Consider the following 17936-nt stretch of genomic DNA (forward strand, 5'->3'; position numbering starts at 1 on the left):
AAACAGGGTAGGCCAGATTTAGATCATGGAATGGCCTTGAACCAAAGTACATAGCACATCTGCTTAGAGTATACAAACCCAATAGGCCTCTCTGATTACTAGTGGCCAGTCAGTTAGCAATGCCCAGAATCAGGACCAAACATGGTCATGCAGCATTTAGTCATTATGCTTCCAACTGCTGGTACAAACTCCCAGATTAGGTCAGATATGCCCAAATTTAGCCATCTTTAAATCTAGTTTAATCACATTCTTCAGGACATCATAAGCTTTATAATTAGATATTGTTCTCTTTGTTTGTATGGATCACTTTGAAATGCTGCTGAGTGCAAAAGGTGCTGTACAAATAAACTTGCCTTGCTTACACTGCATTAGTGGCGTTTACAGATGGAATATTGCTTCATGTCTGTTAGAGGCAGCACATGCTTGTCTTCATACAGAGTAGCTGAGTAGAGAAAAGGCACAGCAGGGATGGAGAGAGAAAGCAGTATTTGGGGAAACAGGACAGCTGATTCCTTTGAACATCATTAAATTTGATGTTGATTATCGGTGAACTAAGCCACTATCACAAGGCTGACTTCAAAGAATGCCCGGGGGGCAATCACAGCTGCTATACAGAGCCAGCTGTACATTTGTGTGGCTTTCTACTCTGTTTTCTTTTTTTTTTTTTTTTTTGTACAAAATACACAGAACCCATAACGTATTAATGCATATGAACACAAACAAAACACAGAATTATCAGTATAATTGGTTTGCACTATGTTTGTCACTCCTACTCCTACTGTCCTCTGGTTGAAGCTACTTCAGCTGTTTAAAGCAGCTTATCTCGTCTTCTCCAGCATTGGGACTAGCTATCCACACATCAGTGTACTTGCACTTCTGTGCAGTGTTTTGATCATTCAGATGGGAAACAAAGTTTGTTTTCCAGTTACATTCTAGTCAGCAATATCAAACATCATGAGGAAGAATGAACCAAAACAGCAGGTGGCGAAATGACAGCTTTCACCAGACAGGACAGGCGGTTCTTGTCTGAAAGGCAGCAGTCTGGTTTGTAGGATTGGTAACCCCTAGCTAGTGGCTATATTGTTATTAGTTTTTGTTTTTTGTTTTGTATTATATAGTTCATTCATCTGTCATGAAAGGTTTGCAGAATATAAAGGACAGCTGCGGTTTGTTATTTATTAATGAATAAATATATAAATAAATTAATTAATGAGTGCATAAATGAATGAAGTTACATTTACTACTTGCAAGACTTCAGACTTTGTACAGTTCCTGCCACAAATGCTGCTGTTCTGCACTGAACAAGCTCCTCGAGCCTCTGTGTGTTCTGGGAGAAGAGAGAGGAGAAAGAGCGATAGCACGTTCATTATTTATGGCTGTGTATGGTGCAGTGCTCCCTTGGGCTTCCAGACACACTGATGGACCGTCTCAATTGACGCCAGAGAATACACACACACACACACACACACACACACACACACACACACACACACACAGAGTCAGACTAGAGAGTTTATTATACTCTCAGACGCCCTTGAAAGAAACAGACACGTAAGGTAGAAAATAAACAAAAAGATGGAGTGAAATGGTGATAGACTAAATGAAAGAGGTGAAAGGGTGATATTAGATGCAGAGTCAAGAAAGAGGAGAATTTCACATTTATTGCTTCTTTTGATGACACACTCCCTTTCTGGGCACATAAAAGGGCAGTTTTCATTGTGTTTTTTTGGCCTCTGCCCTTCTGAAAAGGCCAGAATATAATATTGCACATTAGAGGTTCAGCATTCACAGAAGGTTGGCAGCCTTATGTTGTGACTACAGGAATACAAAACAGTGACAGAAGGAAGAGCCTGTCTAGTCATGCCCTTAATTTGATCTGCAATGCTAAGAACACATGAGACAAACACATATAAATACACAGACATGACAAGGAGTCTTGAGGACATTCTCTAGGCAATTGCATAATTTTTCAAATAACTCAGGAGTATGTTAAATCTAGATTGCTTTCAATCAAACTTACAAAGTAAATTTGCATTCCCAGTGAAGTTGATGAAATTAAAGAGGCAGAAAAGCCCCAAGCTTCTGATGTTAAAAGATTGAACACACTGCTCAGTCCATCCAGGAGAATTGTTAAAGAAGAAATCCCACTAAAAGCTTCGAGATGCCAAAGCTCTGGGCAAAGAAGAACACCCGCAGACTATAAAGCTCTGCTCAATGAACTGTGCATCTTTGTTTCTGTGGTGGTGCCAGAAGGAACTCAGTCATTGTCGAAATTGAATTGCCCAGTACTAGTTTGACAGGAAACTATACACTACAAACAGTACAGTTGACCACATAATTATAGGCACCATTGTTAAAGATGGGTAAAAAAATGTAATGAAAAAATGTCCTTGTCAAAAACAAAACAATTACTGGCATCCCTGCATGTACGTCTTTATACAACCTTCCTTTGCCAACATAACAGTGATGAGTCTTCTCTGAGGTTGGAGAATACAGAGCAAAGAATCAGAGACCTCCATCAATACAGAACCTTTTCAGATCCTCTAGGTTTCTACACTGTTAAAAAAGTGCTTTCACTGTCAAAGTATTGTAAAATTTAATGATTAATATCCATTTTTACAACCACAATTCCAATGAAGTTGGGATGTTGTGTAAAACAAATAAAAACAGAATACGATGATTTGCAAATCCTTTTCAACCTAAATTCAATTGAATACACTACAAAGACCAGATATTTAATGTTCACATAGATAAACTTTATTGTTTTTTGCAAATATTAACTCATTTTCAATTTGACGCCTACAACATGTTCCAAAGAACTTGGGACAGGGGCATGTTTACCACTGTGTTACATCACCTTTCCTTTTAAGAACACTCAATAAGCATTTGGGAACTGAGGACACTAATTGTTGAAGCTTTGTAGGTGGAATTCTTTCCTATTCTTGCTTGATGTACAACTTCAGTTGCTCAACAGTCTGGGGTCTCCGTTATCGTTTTTTGCACTACATAGTGCGCCACTATTACCCGCACTCTTTTACTACAAAGCCACGCTGTTGTAACGTGCAGAATGTGGCTTGGCATTGTCTTGCTGAAATAAGCAGGGACATCCCTGAAAAAGACGTTGCTTGGATGGCAGCATATGTTGCTCCAAAACCTGTATGTACCTTTCATCATTAATGGTGCCTTCACAGATGTGCAAGTTACCCATGCCATGAGCACTAACACACCCCCAGACCATCAGAGATGCTGGCTTTTGAACTTTGCGCTGATAACAATCTGGACAGTCCTTTTCCTCTTTGGCCCGGAGGACACGACGTCCATGATTTCCAAAAATAATTTGAAATGAGGACTCGTCAGACCACAGGACACTTTTCCACTTTGCGTCAGTCCATCTCAGATGAGCTCGGGCCCAGAGAAGCCGGCGGCGTTTCTGGGTGTTGTTGATATATGGCTTTCGCTTTGCATGGCAGAGTTTTAACTTGCACTTGTAGATGGAGCGACGAACTGTGTTCACTGACAGTGGTTTTCTAAAGTGTTCCTGAGCCCATCTGGGAATATCCGTTACAGAATGATGTCAGTTTTTAATGCAGTGCCGCCTGAGGGATCGAAAGTCACAGGCATTCGATGTTGGTTTTCTGCCTTGCCGCTTACTTGCAGAGATTTCTCCAGATTCTCTGAATCTTTTGATGATATTATGGACTGTAGATGATGAAATCCCTGAATTCCCTGCAATTGCACGTTGAGAAACGTTGTTCTTAAACTGTTGGACTATTTGCTCACAAAGATGTTCACAAAGTGATGAAGCTCACCTCATCCTTGCTTGTGAACGACTGAGCCTTTCAGGGATGCTCCCTTTACACTCAATCATGACAACGTCTCTTTCAGGAAAGCCTTGCATATGCTCGACAATGCTAAAATCTCATACTGCATGCATCACAACAGCATGGCTTCGCATAAGTAGAGCTTGGGTGCTGAACTGACCTGCCTGCATTCCAAACCTTTCACCAATAAAAAAACATTTGCCATATCATGAAACTAAAACTCCAGCATTTGGTCTCCTCACTTCCCAGATGTTTACAGACTGTTTTTAAACGAAGAGGGGATGCCACACAATGGTAGTCGTGGCCCTGTCCCAACTTTTTTGAGATTTTTTTCTGAGACTTTTTTTTTTTACTGCCATCAAGTTTTAAATGAGTTAATATTTTTATGAAATGGTAAAATGTCTCACTTTCAACATCTGATATATGTTGTATGTTCTATTGTGAACAAAATATGGGCCTATGAGATTTGCAAATCATTGTTTTCATTTATATTTATTTAAATTTTACACAGCATCCCAACTTTTTTGGAACTGGAGTTGTACCTTTAATTTAAAAAAAACTTTTTTACAAAACCACATGTTTTTGGAATTGGGGTTGTGGATTTATCGCATTTTCTATGTGAGATTGAGCTAATAAAACACACAGACTTAAAAAAAAAAAATAAAATATATAAATATATATATATATATATATATATATATATATATATATATATCATCACTGCCAGAGCTGACTGCATATCATCGACAGTCATGTTAAGATGTTAAGATTGGAGACTTGGCATGTACTTATACTTAGTAATCACTTAGTAAATCGTTTATGTTGTTGTTTAAGGTAAACGCCCTTAAAGTCAACATTGAACTTTGCATTTTGCCATAAGAGTAAAAACCTTTATGAGTTACTGAAACTGGAGATAAATTTGGAACAGCGTGGGACTGAGACATCATCATGCTAGAAACTTCTTCAACTAGTACTGAACAAAATGTTTTGACAGTAAATACACACACACACACACACACACACACCTTTTAAGCCGCTTCTCCTTCTGGGTCACGGGGGGTGCTGGAGCCTATCCCAGCTGGTTTTGACTGTGAATATCGACAGGAAATTTTGTTCCGAAACTATGTTAAACCAGCTCAATCTGAAAAAAGCAGTCTTAAAAAACACCAATACCAATAATGTCTGCCATGAAAGCAACATGAAATATGAGGCACATAAACATGAAGAACTGGTTGTGCCACTTTTGTCACCAAAACAGAAAAATGAATGAGTCAAAACCGTCTACAGACTTGTGGCAGTTTATTTTGAATAAAAATAAGCTTCCTCAGAAAAGAGAAGCTGGAACTCACTGCAAAGGACAGACACTTACTACAGCTCTCAACAACAGAAACACATATACCACCTGTTAGCAACCATCTAAGAGTAATGGACATCCATGCAGCTCATTTAACTCCCTTCTTTATGCTTGGGCAAGCACATTTACCATTAATGCTTTCCTATGAATGAATAATGATCTGTCATGCTAACCACTGATTCGGTGGTATGGATGGGAGGGCTCTGAAGGACATAGGGCAGGAGGAGGAAAAGAAAGAGATTAATATTGGAACCCATAGAAGGGAGAAGATGATTAGTTCTGACTGATGTCTCAGCGCATTCCCATCTGTGAGTGTCTGAGACAGAGACAAAAATAAGTACAGAGTACACAGTTTAGGGGGGTCTGGAGGGAAGGAGGGCCTCTAAAGAGACCTAAGGGTTTATGTGGAAGTAGGTGTTCTGATGATGCAAGGGGTATTGTGAGAAGGACTTGTGAGTGGAGCAGAAAGGAGTTGTGGTTTTATAAGCAAATCACTGAGCTATTTGTGGATCAGATAGTGCTTTGCAGCCACAGGCTGTTAGCTTTCACAAGCTGCAGGTCCGAGCACTTTACTTAGGATAAAACTTTCATCCCTGTGTCAGTCACATTTATGTTATCAGACCTCTTGCTGCAATTGTTGTAAATTGTTGTTTGTGTAAATGTACAGGCTGTTACAACACATTTATACCACAGGGACTGCTAACCAACACACCACAGAAACCACAGAGCTGCTTTCGCCTCTAATGTATTCATGCAGTTGATCAGTGGTGGCTTTGATGCTGTCGTGGACGCACTGGAGCGCTTCAGTATTCACACATCAAGCATTATGTGGTCATACACGTACCTGACCACGTCCAATGGTGCTTTGAGTGAATGGATTACAATGCTTCTACAAGGCACATTGTACTTAGGGTTGTCCTGTTTTAATCAGATCACACATGATGTTATCATGTTATTAATGGGTGTGAACGGAGCATAAAGAAGTAAATTTAGCTGCACTGGTTTCAAAATGTCAGAACCAATTATGATCAAATTCAGTGAAGTATGCATAGTTTTCTCCAAATTGTAAACAAAATAACAAAACAAAAGTGCTTCCTGTCTCATTTCTGTGTGCAGTGTGTTTTATAATTAATTCTACCAAATTGTGGTCAAATTTTATGAGGAGGTTCCCTGTTGCTGACGCCATACATGACAGTGAACACCAACCAGGCCTAGCATGAACAGACTTAGATAAGAGTCTTGTGTGATGAGAGTTCTTCAGTTCAATTGCTGTCCTTGCCCATATGGAAAAAATATATGGATTTGTATGTTTTAAACACACGTCAAATGCATAGCCATTCATGCAGAAATACATTGCAAACACTGAAATGTTATATTGCAGTATTAACCAAATATATTTTAAAATACATTGTTTTTAAATGTATGGGGAAATATCACATATAGAAATGCACCGCATAAAAATTAACGTATGTAAATGTATTTATGAAATATATTTGAAAATGTATGAAAAAAGCCAAAATACTTCAAATGCACTTTACTGTTTGGAATATTTTTTGATATGAACTTGTATTCCAATATCTTCATTTGGAATATTAGCCACTGACCATTTAATATGGCAAAAGCAAGTGTTGTAGGAATTGATACACTGTGAAAATGCAGTTTGATGATTTGATTTCTTGTTTAAAACACATTAATACATACATCTTACTGCATGCAATCAATGGTTAATGCAAAATGCAATGCAAAACACAGAAGTCACTATGATTGAGCTATATCTGTAAACTTTGTTGAAAGTACTTACTATTGCAAAAATACAATACTAAATCTAAATAAATGCATTTTAAAAATATATTTATTTAACAAATTATTTTGGCCATTTATTATATATATTATATGTATATCATATATTCTAAAAATATACTTAATAAATACATTTGGAATATATTTTTCCATATGGGCTCCTAGTCCTTCAAATAGTTTCAACCTGTTATTCACAGTCTGACAGCCTGAGCACACAAAGGTGTGAAAAGTCATTCTGATTATATGTTAAAATCCTGCAGTTCATTACCAATGTGTCTGATTTTGATCTCAGTTTGGTCTCCCTTTTTAATGGTCTTTCTAACTGCCATCATTTTCTATAGTCTGCCCATCTCCTAGCCTCTATTGGTTGGGTTCACAGTGGTGAAATGATACACTCAGAAGAGATCAGACAATGAAGAATTACATTAGTGGAATATAATGACAAGAATAAACATCAGCAACTCTAATTTGATTAATTCCAACAAGTGTAGGCCTACAGTGGCCCTCAAAGTATTTGGAAACTTTAACCACTGATAATATTTTACAGTTTATAAGGTTACTTCATAAGATGTTTAACAAAATGACCTTTGTCATTTTCAAATCAAACTGCTGGACTCTATTAAGGGGGCAGTCGTGGGCTGGAGGTTAGGGATCCAGCCTCATGACCTGAAGGTCGCTGGTTCGATCCCCATAGCTGACTGCGCATGACTGAGGTGTCCTTGAGCAAGACACCTAACCCCCAACTGCTCCCCAGGCGCTGCGGATTGGGCTGCCCACCACTCCGGGCAAGTGTGCTCACTGCCCCCTAGTGTGTGTGTGCTCACTAGTGTGTATGTGGTTTTCACTTCACGGATGGGTTAAATGCGGAGTTGAAATTTTCTTAATCTTAATCTATGTGGTGAAATTAAAGCTGAAGAATTCCACCAAACTGCACTAAGGGTAGTAAAAAGCACAGAAGTGTTAAGTGCATCTTTTTAATAAGGACTAGAGATACATATAAGATTTTTTCCCCTTAACTGTTGTGTTGAGTGTTATTCTGACTCTTGTCATAATAAGTGCATAAATTATGAAAACTCATTCAGAGGGACCTGGTTCGCTTGATGAACATATGTCATGAAACATTCACATAGCAGAGTACATCGCTCAGCAGACGCCAAGGTTTTATTACAAGCTGAGTGCATTGTTTTAGTGCAGTCCTTAAAGCAAATGAATTCATAATGTGGTTACATAAGCTTGTTTCACGGCAGATTGCATGGCCTACTCATTCTAACACATTTACATATCAGCACTCTTGCAAATGAACTCATCAAGCATTATGGAGCGCCAGCCTCAAGTGATCCATTCTCACCATGTGCAATAAATGGTGTAATGCAATACTACAAGTTTGTCCAGACTTTTTGCCCAGAAAAGGACTGGATTTCACAGATGCATACTTGCCTGTTCTCAGTTTCGGAAAAAATCAGAGGGGATTTCCCACTGGCCATCTTTCGGTCTTTTTGTAGTACATCACATTGTAGGTTTAGCATTGCAGGTTTGTATTCTTTCACACTGATGCAGCATATAGCTCATGGGTCTTATATATGTGTGCATGTATATATACATATAGGTGAAGCCCCCTCCTCACCATGCTCAAGCAATCTCATTTCACTTGAATCCTACAACTGATTTCCCTTAATGTACCACGCTTGATTATACAGCTTGCTCAAGCGAGTCACCATGGGAAGAGTGGAGGCAGTAGATATCAACATACTGAGCTGTGAACTATCACGATGATTAGCACCTCACCCACACAGAAAAATATCTTTTTTTTCAGTACTAAGCATGCTCACCAAGGATGACTGGGTATGTGATAAGATCATACTGGATTAATAGAATTATACATCTATATATGCGGAAAAGGCAGAGACGCCCATTCATGTATAATATCCAGTGACGAGAGCTATTAAGGATTTGTTTTTCAGGAGATATTTCTGAGGAGACTAGATACCACACATATATACACTGCTCTAAAATAAAGAGAACACTTAAACAACACAATATAACTCCAAGTAAATCAAACTTCTGTGAAATCAAACTGTCCACATAGGAAGCAACACTGATTGACAATCAATTTCACAGCTGTTGTGCAAATGGAATAGACAACAGGTGGAAATTATTGGCAATTAGCAAGACACACTCAATAAAGGAATGGTTCTGCAGGTGGGGACCACAGACCACTTCTCAGTACCTTTCTGCTTTCTGGCTGATGTTTTGGTCACTTTTGAATGTTGGTGGTGCTTTCACACTCGTGGTAGCATGAGACGGACTCTACAACCCACACAAGTGGCTCAGGTAGTGCAGCTCATCCAGGATGGCACATCAATTCGAGCTGTGTCAAGAAGGTTTGCTGTGTATGTCAGCGTAGTGTCCAGAGGCTGGAAGTGCTACTAGGAGACAGGTCAGTACACCAGGAGACGTGGAGGAGGCTGTAGGAGGGCAACATCCCAGCAGCAGGACCGCTACCTCCGCCTTTGTGCAAGGAGGAACAGGAGGAGCACTGCCAGAGCCCTGAAAAATGACCTCCAGCAGGCCACAAATGTGCATGTGTCTGCACAAACAGTTAGAAACCAACACCATGAAGATGGTATGAGGGCCCGACGTCCACAGATGGGGATTGTGCTCACAGCCCAACACCGTGCAGGATGCTTGGCATTTGCCAGAGAACACCAGGATTGGCAAATTCACCACTGGCGCCCTGTGCTCTTCACAGATGAAAGCAGGTTCACACTGAGCACATGTGACAGACGTGACAGAGTCTGGAGACGCCATGGAGAGCGATCTGCTGCCTGCAACATCCTTCAGCATGACCGGTTTGGCAGTGGGTCAGTAATGGTGTGGGGTGGCATTTCTTTGGAGGGCCGCACAGCCCTCCATGTGCTCGCCGGAGGTAGCCTGACTGCCATTAGGTACCGAGATGAGATCCTCAGACCCCTTGTGAGACCATATGCTGGTGCGGTTGGCCCTGGGTTCCTCCTAATGCAGGACAATGCTAGACCTCATGTGGCTGGAGTGTGTCAGCAGTTCCTGCAAGATGAAGAGATTGAAGCTATGGACAGGCCCGCCCGTTCCCCAGACCTGAATCCGATTGAGCACATCTGGGACATCATGTCTCGCTCCATCCACCAACGCCACGTTGCACCACAGACTGTCCAGGAGTTGGCGGATGCTTTAGTCCAGGTCTGGGAGGAGATCCCTCAGGAGACCATCCGCCACCTCATCAGGAGCATACCCAGACGTTGTAGGGAGGTCATACAGGCACGTGGAGGCCACACACACACAATACTGAGCCTCATTTTGACTTGTTTTAAGGACATTACATCAAAGTTGGATCAGCCTGTAGTGTGATTTTCCACTTTAATTTTGTGTGTGACTCCAAATCCAGGCCTCCATTGGTTAATAAATTTGATTTCCATTGATGATTTTTGTGTGATTTTGTTGTCAGCACATTCAACTTTGTACAGAACAAAGTATTCAATGAGAATATTTCATTAATTCAGATCTAGGATGTGTTATTTGAGTGTTCCCTTTATTTTTTTGATATATATACATATATACACACACACACACACACACACACACACACTATATATATATATATATATATATATACACACACACACCAACATCATAACACTTTATTTTTTATATAGAACAATCTACAGCAGGGGTGTCCTATTCTGGTCCTGAAGATCTACCAGCCTGGAGAGATCAAATCCAGTTTACCTAGCTCTAATGTTCAGATGCCCCTAAAGACTTTCATCATCTGGTTCATGTGTGTTAAATTAAGGCTAGAGCAAAACTCTGCAGAGTGGTAGATCTCCAGAACCAGAATTGGGCAAGAAACTTTTCACCATGCAAAGAACCATTAAATCATGCAAAAGGTTCTTTGAGTGTTCATGGCTCTATTTAGAACTGTTTTCTTTACTAAAGAACCATTGAAGAACCAACAGAGTTTACTTTAAAGGAATAACAAGGCTTGTGAATGTGAGCAGTGTGTTTATCCGTCTATCTCTCACACCAGCCTGGTATTGATCTAAATGTCCTGTGGGTGCTAAGTCAAGGGACACTGCAGTGGCCATTCTGTTGACTGGCTGTGTTCAGCATACTGATCTCAGTGAGTACCCTGGAAATAGCACTGACCAACAGCAGGGTACACATGCAAAACACATGCAAGCAGTCCTGCGGTCATGTATTCCCCTAAACAGTGGCTGCTAAACCTGAGCCTGAAGTGTGCAGGCAAGAGCATTATACAAAGCTTCAGATACAGAACACTAGAAGAAAGCAGAACTTGCTGTGTGTAGAAAATTGTAGCAAAGTCATATGAAAACTCGCCAGCAGAGCAAGTAAATGTCAGACATTTGGGTGAATTCCGGGATTATTTCAAGTTTGTTTATGTGCCACGGGCTTGGCAGGAAGTACAGGAATGCATCCCATCTAATTTGGGCTCTTACTGTTTAAGGAGAGATTGTGAGCCATTTGTCTTGTTAAGTGTATTAAAAGATCCATGAGAATTGAAAAGCAAAGTTGAAAGGCAAAGGACTGGCAAAGCCAAATTTCAATAAAGTAAATTGCCCCAAAACACGACTTGGACCAAAGGTTCGTTCATGTTATTAGTTCTCCAGATCACAAACCAAGTGGATTAGGTACAGAGTCCTGACAGAAACTGTTGTAACCTCCTATCTGTTGTGCTATAAAGGAAGGAAATGCACACATGCAATTTCTGCTCATAACAGGAGGGTTATGTCATCACTGTTACAACAAAACCTTTTATTTCTAAAATTAAACTTTACAGAAGTAAAAAATGCCTCATGTTTATGTAAACACATTTTCCATTTCACACAGCATAAAGAGCAGCTGACCTTTTCAAATAGTCAAAAAAAGGTTCTGTCATGATGAAATGTAGTTAAGAAAGTTATTTTCTCTCATCACCAAAACTACTAATGTAGGTCTTCCCAGAAAGGCAATTGCCCTAGTTCTCTAGTCCCTCTAGAGAACCCTGGCGTCAAGACCAATCGATTCAAGGACAAGTCTATAATAACATCTGTTAGGAGGTATTCAGTGGCTTAATGACACTGCTGCTGCAGACAAGGGTCAGTGGTGGTCTAGGGATTTCAAAAACATTACAAAGAAACTTGGAATTAAATATCTGATTCTGTAAATGAGGATTCGCAGGAAACAATTCAACAGTAAATATTTAATCGAAGGATATTGAGCTGTCTTAAATTTGATAACGGTAGGTGATCACCATTTTTCACTACAGCTCGTTTTACCATTTTGAAAGGTCCTCTTGAGACAGATGACCATAATAACACCCAAGTGCCCTATACAGCTATAACATCATAATCATTATTAAAGGAATACAGCCATGCTTTTCATCTCAAATGCCTTTAATTCCATGGGTTAACAAAATATAAACTACAATACAAATTCACCATAAAAAATAAAATAACTCTGCTGCCGTGCATGCAAACAGCAGAAATACAGCTTTAATCATTTTATTTAGAACAAACGAACAAAAACAATGACACCAAGACACACTGGAAATTAACTGAAGACTGGTTTGCATAGATAAAAGAAAAGGAAAACATCTGATGAACAGTGCTGAAACTAAAAACATTTCTGTAATGCTTTTCCACTGCCAACACCAAGAAGCTTTTAGTCATCAGATAGACCTCAGACCTCATTAAATACAATTAATATTAAATCACTTTTCAGTGGAAGGTGTCTGTTTATTCACTCTCCTCTAAACCTATGTTGTTGTTGTTCTAAATTTTGCTCAGCATGAGAATAATGTATGGGGATTTATATTAAATCATGGTAGTTTAATCGTCTTGTGGCTTGGTCCATCATTAAAATAAGCCTGACTAAATATAAACGACAAAGCTTGACACAACTCACTCTACACATTATGCTCTAGGGCAATATCTGATGGTCAGGTTTCTACCTAAAGCCCATACAGCCCAATGTTCCTGATACAACTGCCGACACTCTTAAAATTAGTTTCCTAAATGGTCCTTGGCCTGGCTGTAGGAAACGTATCTGGGGGTTCTTTAAACTTTAAAGAAGTTCTTCACACCTGTGCATCTCATTTAATTCACTGAAAGGTTTCGGGGACCCAACAGTTGTTCTTCTGTGGCACAACTTCAAAGAACCTTAAATTTTTAAGAGTGTGGACAGAGAAGCCCGGAACCATTTCTTGCACACGATTCCACACCCCTTGGTCCCATCGTGAAAATGAAACTGGACAAACCACCACAGACAGAACATTCCAGTGAAGCGTCAACAGAAAGCCTTCATGGAGCCATATAATACTGTATAATCTGATAGTTAATATTGTGCATTTAAAACTATTTAAATATCTAGTCAATAAATCCTCTGTCAATTTTATAGCCTATTCATGTAAAAATATACACAGTGACAGACAAACATGACACAGGTAACGTAAAATGATCTTGGGAGTTCATTTATAGAAAACACAAACAATGGGGAGATTCTTCTATGCTAGTGAAACCAGTTTTTTGGACAAGTTGCTCAGTCCAAAAACAAACCTTTCCATACAAAATCAGTTTTACAATCATTAGCTTTCTTTATAAAAAAATCTAACCAAAAATCTCTCTGTACTGAATCCCCTGAAGCACGTCTTTACTTCCTCTACACATACGATTTCATCAAGACTTAACAACACATTCCATTCCATCCTTTAAAAAGCAGCACAAAATTATAACTATTTCAATAGCATTTTAAGCATTTAGGGGTTATTGCACATCTCACATAAGGACATGCTGCTGTTTATTTATGACAGGTTATTGCAAAATGAGCTTTGTTTTATAAAAGAAAAATACCACTTGATATCTGTCTCCCTCTCATGACTTTCTCCTAATTTCTTTTAGTTATTTAAAGTTCAGTAGATCATTGCAGGGAAGTCTTTTACACTATGCCATAATGAAACAGAATCCACAAGCGCGCTGCCATCTGCTTACACAATGAAATAATTATAATACTCTGAGAAATAGTCATAACATCTATTCAGTAATAGAGGCAAAGCCATTTGACTAAAGCCTAGACATTGTCTTGCAGACCAGAACAACTGTAAAAACCACATAGATTAGAACTACTAGTATACAGTGCATGTGACAGGATGCTGATAAAAGAAACAAAAACTTCCCAAAACGCCACTATTTAATGCCTCTCTGACGAAATCGAAGTCCATTTTGGGGTGGACAACAAGCAGATTTCATCGCAAACAGCGTGTGATCAGCGGACTGTAGTTACATAGGTTAAGGCAAACTCTAGCAATCAAAATGGTACACACGAAGTATGCTTTTCTAATAGGTAGACCTATTAGAGCTTTGTGCCTGTTAAGTTTGAAAGTTTGTCCCGAGTCTGTCTGCGCTCTAGCACCACCTATTTGACCATAACCACCAAAAGCTCCTTCCGTCCACTCAAAAATGTAAGCTGCATTTACACAGAAATATAAGATAAGGGAAAGTCTCCGTAATCAGATAAAAATGTCCAAAACAAAGACGTTCACCATTAATGCCATCAGAGGAACCTTACAGATATAGTGGCCCTTGCAGAACATGTGGAGCTGCGAAAGTTCCTCTTCCATCTCTTCAGTGACAGGACAATATCATTTTCAAGCAATTATAAAAATAAATAATAACAATCACAATCTCACCTTCTGGTCTCACTGGAGTAACTGCTACCCTACGCCACCACTCACTCGGGTCTCATTTGCTCTAACTGTGAGCTGATAGGCTCTCTATTGGTGACGAGCAGTAATGATGTGCGTTTTGTGATTTCCCATAATTGCTAAGCAAGACCTCTTTGGCAAGGCATCTATCATATATAATGTGTGGAAAGCAACACTTCTTAATTAGCACTAATGCTACAGCCTTAACACTGAAGACAACACACAATGCAACAGGCATTTGCAAAGACTAAAACATATCACAGCTGAGTGACGCTCCGCAGGCAAACATGTCACACAAAGACAGTAGTCATCCTTGAAAAGCAGGAGAAAATAAATACGATTAATAATATTTTTCTTTTGGTTTTATCGCATAAAAATAAAGTTAGCTTTTTTTGTTTTAAATATTGAACCTGAATAAACAGGAACTACACCTGAATGCTGCTGGAAGGGTGAAAGGTTCTCACAGTATAAATGTGTTTAGTCTGAGGTATGCAACCAGTACAAATATAGGAAATCAGAGAGGGGTCTCAAGTTTGTATGTAATTGACTGTGTGCACAAGGCATTGCTACTTCCTTCTCATTATCCCGATTTTGACTTCACACATATATTGGTCAGCTACCATAAAAAAAAAACTCATTTTGACCACAGGCTGTGAACTCAAACTCTTTTTTTTTCCTCTACATAAGCAAAAGCCATCTATTTCTCAAGGATTGGCAGGCAACAGAATGCAGTAGGCCTACTGCACATATCCCCAAACCTTTACCTCCATCCTATCTGCTCATGACCAAAATACATTACATGTCCAAAAGTATCCAGAAACTCCTTCTAAATGAATGAATCAGCTATTTTAAGGACCAATTGTTAGCACAGGACTTCAATTACGTACACAGCTTTTACAACCTCCATAGAAAAGCACTGCCAATGGAATGGAGAGGCGAGCAGCTGTATATGTACCTAAGGTCACTGATGCCCAATGCCAAGTGTCGGCTACAGGTGCATAAAGTGCCCCCAGCATTAGGCTGTGGAGCAGTGAAAGTGAAGTTCTCTATACTGATGAAACACCATCAACTCCACCTTTGGGATGATAGAGATGGAGTGGCGATTGAATCATCCAACATCATTACCTGACCTGACTAATGCCAATGAGCCTCAATGCAATCAAATTCTCACAATGTTACAACATCTAATATAAAGTCTGACCAGAAGAGTTGGGGAAGAGGGCAAATTCTCTATTAAAAGGAAGAAACGTTGAATGAGCAGGTGTCTACCAACTTTTGGACATATAGTGCAGCTCAGGAGATCCTGAACGCCTCTAAAGTGCATATACCTAAACAATCAGATCCAGAATGCTTTCAAATGTACCATGAAGCTGGCACATTGTGCACTGGTCAACATATGGTCAAAGTTTAAGAGACAGCAGCAAAGAGGAGACGAATTTGAAAACCTAGCCTTGTGATGGCAACATCTGGAAGGGTCTGGAAGAGTGAAGGAGTATGTCATGGAGGTCACATAAACCAGCTGCCACACTCTTCTCCTGTGACTCGTGTATAAATGATTAGCCCTCTCTAGAAAGCGTGGTTTTATTACACTTGGCTTGATAGCAGTCTGTATTAGAGCCATTATTACAAGCGTATACGTATAATAGATATTTTTCTTCATAGCATCTAAAGCTTAAGTCATGCGTAAAAGGGACAGCTTCTCTGCACTTTGCTCATGGCCCGTGTTTCCATGTTAAGAGAACAACTGCGCTGTAAAACTTAAAAACACACACTCATTGCCAGCCCTCCTCACCGCCATTTTACATTTCAACACCACCACACCAAACACACGCCAGAAACATCCATAAGAATTACCCTAAAGCAAGCCTAGCACCTCATACACGGCCTCTACAACGCTTTAAGACGGAAAGGCAATCTGTTACACAGTTGTTTCAGAGCCAGTCAGTGCGGTGAACTCACACAAGAACATCACCAGACAAGTGCATAATTCTGAATGAATTAACGTACACAGACACACACGTTAGCGCGCTAGCTAAATGAAGTGGATCCAACCATTCTCCCACTCGCGGGGAGGGGAGATTTTGAACCTGTGGCGCCTCACTTTGTAATTATCCCCGTCGTTGTTGTCCCAAAACTCGTGGCCGTCCACGAGGTACTTGATAGCGAACTGCAGAGTGCCGCCTGCCTCCAGAAACGGGGTGACAATCTTGAAGGAGAACTTGTCCGTGAGCCCGTCGCTTGAGTGCGGCACGTAGGTGGCCGGCGCGTCCACGAAAGTGGACCAGTTGTTGAGCGTGTACCTCAGACCCACGCTCTTCTCGAAGGCCATGTTGAGCACCCTCACCAGCCCGGATAGGCAGAACTCGTCGGCGTTCACTCGCTCCAGCGACACTTTGAGCTCCTTCACCCTCTCGATGAAGTCCGCCGACGCGCCCGGGTTGGTGAACAGCAGCTCCATGAAGACGGACTGCGCCGAGCCGTTCGACGCCTCGAAGTTGTTCAGGTGCAGCGCCCTGGCCTTCCTGAACTTGTCCATCACGCGCTCGGGTATCTCAGGCACGTCGGCATCGTCGAAGTGCTTGACGGAGATGAGCTCCAGGCCGAGCGAGTCGGCGAACCTCACCTTCTTCTGGCTGTTGGGGCTCCGGCTGCGCGCTATCTCCAGCCTGGCTCTCTCCGCGGGGCTCGGCAGCGACTTGCATCTCCGCCGCTGAGTGGGGCTCTGCGGCGGCGGCTTCAAGAACGACTCGCGCCCCCGCGGTCTCTCGTCCACCACGCGTATCTCGAGCGGCTCGCACTCGCCGTTCACCATCTCCTCCTCTTCCTCGCCGTCGGCCTTCTCTCCGTCCCCGTCATCCATCTTCTGAGACGTGGCCAAGCTGCCGAACAGACCGGCTATGCAGCTGTAATTTCTCGGGATGCAGTTTTTCGGAGGTAGCATGACCGCGGCAGGACAAACAGACTCGGCGTCCATAAACAAAACGCAGTCTGGAGGAGAATGCACTGCCCAATCGGAGAGGAGAGCCCGCTCAGGTGTCCGTGTCACTTCACAGCATGTTCCTGCCTCTGTGAGTCTGAGCCACTGCGGATTTCTGATCTAGCTCTTCTGTTTTTCCCCCCCTTTTTTCTCCTCCAGCAGCTGATGTTGCAGAAGCAATCTACTAGGGGTCATGGGGGACACACCCCCTCGGAACACCACCTAGGCTGCGACGACGTGCAGATCGGACCA

At 41.0% G+C, this 17936-nt stretch overlaps 1 protein-coding gene across 1 annotated transcript; it reads right to left on the reverse strand.

The window, feature by feature from the left end:
• Positions 1-12380: 12380 nt before the first annotated feature.
• Positions 12381-17715, reverse strand: LOC108442590 (protein phosphatase 1 regulatory subunit 3E). Its single transcript, XM_017722710.2, has one exon. The coding sequence runs from the start codon at positions 17679-17681 to the stop codon at positions 16740-16742; it is 942 nt and encodes a 313-aa protein (XP_017578199.1). The 5' UTR covers positions 17682-17715; the 3' UTR covers positions 12381-16739.
• Positions 17716-17936: the final 221 nt, after the last annotated feature.

Source organism: Pygocentrus nattereri, chromosome 7, assembly GCF_015220715.1.
Source record: "Pygocentrus nattereri isolate fPygNat1 chromosome 7, fPygNat1.pri, whole genome shotgun sequence".
Taxonomy (NCBI): domain Eukaryota; kingdom Metazoa; phylum Chordata; class Actinopteri; order Characiformes; family Serrasalmidae; genus Pygocentrus; species Pygocentrus nattereri.